The following is a 5000-nucleotide window of genomic DNA, read 5'->3' as shown; positions in this document are numbered from 1 at the left end:
TGAACCACGGAAGACTATGTGACAAATTAACAGGGAAATATGTATGAAAGAGTTGTGTGCCTGAACTGAAACGAGTTCTTGTGATTTCGTTGCACGCATTGCAATAGCCAACTATCGTATGACTCGGTGACACATTTTACTGGGCTAATTACATAATTTTATAATTATCCCGGTATTGTTAAAAGTATCAAATATTTGAAATACCAAGTGAAGCTATGATCTTCGCAGTTATGAACGCAATTTTTACAATTGCGTAGAGAAGCCACGGTTCAAACCCCGTTGAAGTCCTGAGTTTTTCATATCCGCAGTTCATATATGATTCATTTCATATACCATTTCATCATTGATTGATTCCTCACGGGACCATTAGAACCCACAAATGACCAGCTCCATAGCTCAGTTGGTTAGAGCCTCGCACCGGAATCGCGAGGTCACGGGTTCAAACCCCGTTGAAGTCCTGAATTTTTCAGGCTTCTCTACGCAATTATAAAAATTGCGTTCATAACTGCAAAGATCATAGCTTCACTTGATTTCATATCCGCAGTTCATATATGATTCATTTCATATACCATTTCATCATTGATTGATTCCTCACGGGACCATTAGAACCCACAAATGACCAGCTCCCAACGTTAGTGGCTTCATAGCTTTGTTGGTTAAAGCGTCGCACAGCAATCGCAAAGTCACGGATTCAAACCCCGTTGAAGTCTTGAATTTTTCAGGCTTCTCTATGCAATTGTAAAAATTGCGTTCATAACTGCGAAGATCATAGCTTCACTTGATTTCATATCCGCAGTTCATATATGATTCATTTCATATACCATTTCATCATTTGAAATACCATCGTAGAAACGCTGTAAAGCATTTGTTTACTAGTTTTGACTGGAATCAATGCCGTTAACGATAGTTCACTTTCATTGATCGCACTTAACCATATGGTTGGGTCACGGGATGTGGACCACTTCGGAAAATATCATAATAATCTTCGTTTGTTCCCCCAAATTCTGCATAAGCATTGTTTTTGTTTTCTCTTGGGACTTATAATGGTCTCAAGAGAAACTGGAAACAATGCTTATGACCAAGAAAGATATTGTAACATAACAACTCACTGAAATACTGTGAACTTTGAAGTGGTTCGGCCTACAGTACTTTTCCTAGTCGTAATTAAAGGCCCACATTCGCCCAAAAGTCATTGTGCACCGTGACTGAATTTCGTGTAATACGAAATTACCTAAATATCTGACATGTTGTTTCTCGCGTGATTCGCGTGAGTGCCTTTAGCCAATCACATCACGTATTTAGACAAGTCGTCATTTGAAAATCAAAAACAAACTACCGCAATGACTTTTGGGTGAAGGTGGGCCTTTGAGCTTCGCCTGTTTTGGTCTAACTTTGTCAAAGAACCTTGTAAGGCTCGTATTGGTCTTTGTGTTATTTCGCTAGTATTGTTTTGTTTCGCATAAAAGTTTGGTCATGTTGAATGCAAAACTAGGAACCCATGACCCGGAGCCTACAACTCCAATGCTGGGCCTATGTCACGGCATTTTTACAGAACGATCTATTTTTAGACCACCTTTTCCAAAAAAAGACAAAGGCAGTTCCGGTTCGGTGACCCTATGACGTCAGGTTAATTTCTTGTAATTTTTTCATCGGTCTCCTGTATGTCTCACACGTGACACGAACACTATGAGTTGTAGGTATCGGGTCATGGGTTCCAAGCAAAACCGTTTCTGTAATCCGGAGAACCGCACAGATCTTGTAAGTGCCATGTTTTTATGAATCCGCTTTCCTTTGGTGTTCTATTTGTACCTTTTCTTGTCATTTCATGAATGTGCTTCGTTTTTTCCCTTCAGTGAATCGTCAAGTAGAATAAAGTACAATATCAAAGTGTGCACAGAGTCGTTATCACAAAGTGTTGGCTACCCGTAGCCTCTATTTTTTAAAGAATCGTTTCATTCGTGTTAGGAATTTGGACCTATGAATATCGAAAGATGAGTCCATTTTTTATACTCATTAGATTGACTACCCTTTAGGTAAATGGAAATACAATAAAAACATGAGTCAGGCATAAAGTCAAGTCAGTTTGTAAATTAAAGAGAACTCTTTTAACAAAAAGTGTTCATTGGAAATTTTATCCACCATCCCATGCATAAATCAAATCGGCCTAGATGCCAAAAGCCACTGAAATAAAGTTTATGTCCTTAAAATTCCATGCAACCTTTCCTCGAATTCAAGTTACACCTCATCAAGAAAATACCAATTTTCCCTTTTGTTCTAAAGTCTTCCCTTTCAATGAGCTGCATAAATTACGTTAACTAGTGCTCGTTTGAATCATAGCCAAGCCCGTGAGCAGCATTAGTTTATCCCTGGGACGATATTACATACTGCTTTTCCGTTTCCCTGTTTTAAAGTGCCATTACATGTGATAAAATAATAATAATGAAATAATAATAATAATAATAAAATGTAATAAAAAAATCAAAAAACAAAAATGACTGCCCTTTTTTCATCATATTTTGAAAGTGTGTTTACTTAATTAACACCTTATTTTATTTTTCGCGTCCAATCGATGGCAGGCCTTGCAATAGTGTCATGATGGACGAGCAACCCCTTGAAGTTGTGGACTCCTTTCGTTATCTTGGGGACACCATCTGTGCTGGTGGTGGTTGTGAAACTGCCATCATAGCCAGGATAGAGAGCTGCTTGGGGTAAATTCAGAGAACTGCTACCCATACTGTCATGCAAGAGTTTGTCATTTTGTACAAGGGGTACAGTCTGTGGATGCTGTGTCAGGGTTGCCACGCTCTATGTGAGTGAATGTTGGGCCCCTAGGAATGCGGACCTGGCGAGGTTGGAGAGGAACGAGAGAGCAATGCTGAGGTGGATGTGTGGCATCACTTACCAGTCTGAGGGCCTTATGCAGTAAGCTGGGGATTGTCAGTCTAGAAGCAGCTCTTTGCCAATCGCGGCTTCGGTGGTTTGGGCATGTCGAGAGGGCAAATAGCTCAATCTCCTCAATGAGGTTCCATGACGTTGTGGGTCGTAGACGCAGAGGCAGACCCCGGAAAACTTGGGCAGAGGTGATCAAAGAAGATCTTAAATTATCAGGTCTTGCACCTGAACTGGCTGCCGACAAGGATGCGTGGAGGAATGGTGTGCGAAACGATGTGCCGTCACACCCGCCCCCAAGTGGAACATGACGTTAATGGATAGTGAGTGAGTGTGAGTGACTGGTAAAATTTTGGCTTTTAGCCAAAGGCCGTTTACTTTGACTGTAAGTTTTGGATTTCACGTTCCGCCATTATTCACGTTCAAAACTGACCGACCGGACCACAGAGGGTTGGACCAAGGGGAACGTGACGTCATTTTAAATGCCAGCGTGTAAATGCAGCTTATTACATACGCAAACGGAGAGTTTAAAAGCCTAAAACTCCCGTGCTGCATATTAATTCTGCCGCGTACACACGCATTGCATTCTTAAAACTTGTCAGTCTTTGACGTCATTTTCTCCTAGATCCAGCTCTCTCAATATCTTAAAATTAGTAATGGCGGACAATTAAATAAGAAAATTCCAGTTAACATAAACAGGTGTCATTTTGAAATCAAGGCTTAAAAATTTGGTCACTTAGTGTTTAGTTCACATAGTTTTTAAGTCCAAAGAAAAATAAGAATTGATTTTTTGGTCACAGTAGCACTTTAAAAATTCATTTTGTTTGTGTTGCGATTTCTAAGAAAGTCTTAGCATCTTCACACGATTTACTCGCAGCTCGAAATGAATTGAATAATGTTACAGCACTGTCCTGAAATATGTTAGAAATCTAAGGGATGACCAAATTAACTGTGCTGCTAGAGCGTATGGTTCTTGAGTGTTGGACGCGTTTTACGGTAGTGAGTCTGGGCAACTGCCACTGTAAAGAGCCTTTGTTGCGTCAATCATAGTTCTGTGGCTTTACGCTGGACTGAAAGTGAATTTTATTAAAAAGCGAAAAACATGTCTGCTATAGATGAAATCTTTTACGAAAAATACTGAAGACTAGGCGCTATAGGGAAGATATCGTTGACATCATCTATTGTCATTAATGTGACAACTTATTCTCATTCGCTGTCGCCGAATAAAGGGTGTTTGTTCATGTGGTTGGCAATTTTGAATAACAAAAGCAATGTTTGTAAACAGATATCTTCCCTATTGCATGATATAAGCTAATAAAAACTCACTTTCTCCAGATGGCGCCCTTTCACCTTGACCGTAACATTGTATGCCCTCTGGTGAACCACCTAAGCAAGGCAACAACAACAACAAAAAGAAATTTATTCCATCCTTACAAGAACAAGTATGAACTTGACATACAGCGATATGAGACAAAGAAAAGGGTATTGGTTTCCAAAAGCAGCTCAAGAGTTTAAAAACTAGCAAGCTAAATGGCATGAAATAAAGCACAATTCTAAGGTCGCAAAACATACACAGAATGTACATCATACATGACAAAAACATACACACTCAGTAATAGCTACCTAAAGAAATTTAACAAGTTTATTAAAGCAGCAAACAAATCATTCAAAGAAAAACGTGGGCACAGAAGAATAGCTGCTATTATATTGGACATATTTGAAAAGAATCAGGCCTATAAAGACCAATAACTATTACAGGAAACGATAATAGAGCTGGGAAGATACAAGAAAAAAAAACATGCCTTTCAAGGCCATTGGAAAGCGGAAATCATCTTTGGGTTATGAGAAAATCAAGTTTGACAAGGGGCCTTATACTCGTTGGAATACTAGAGTATATTAAAATGGGAAATTGCATGATTTTTCTCATACAATTCGGAATTGACAGGTACTAGTGATGCACTGATAATTTTGAAAACTAGAGAAACTTCTAGGTCGAAGGGTTCGAAAAAATTCGAGGCCTTTCGAAATTACTTACCAGTCATCTTTAATTAATTCAGAATTATAAACAATTATTGGATGAGGTTTTTGTGATATCCAGAATAATCAAGGTC

General features: G+C 39.1%; 1 protein-coding gene across 1 annotated transcript in view; it reads right to left on the bottom strand.

Moving 5' to 3' along the window:
- LOC137979186 (uncharacterized) overlaps positions 1-5000 on the bottom strand; it is a 26887-nt gene that overhangs the window by 11241 nt on the left and 10646 nt on the right. The window contains exon 8 of the mRNA XM_068826386.1: positions 4216-4275. Within this exon, the coding sequence (XP_068682487.1) occupies positions 4216-4275 (60 nt within the window). The remainder of the gene's footprint in view (positions 1-4215; positions 4276-5000) is intronic.

This window comes from Montipora foliosa, chromosome 12, assembly GCF_036669935.1.
Source record: "Montipora foliosa isolate CH-2021 chromosome 12, ASM3666993v2, whole genome shotgun sequence".
Taxonomy (NCBI): domain Eukaryota; kingdom Metazoa; phylum Cnidaria; class Anthozoa; order Scleractinia; family Acroporidae; genus Montipora; species Montipora foliosa.
Note: the sequence above shows the minus strand (reverse complement) of the source record. Positions and strands in the feature narration are given on the sequence as shown.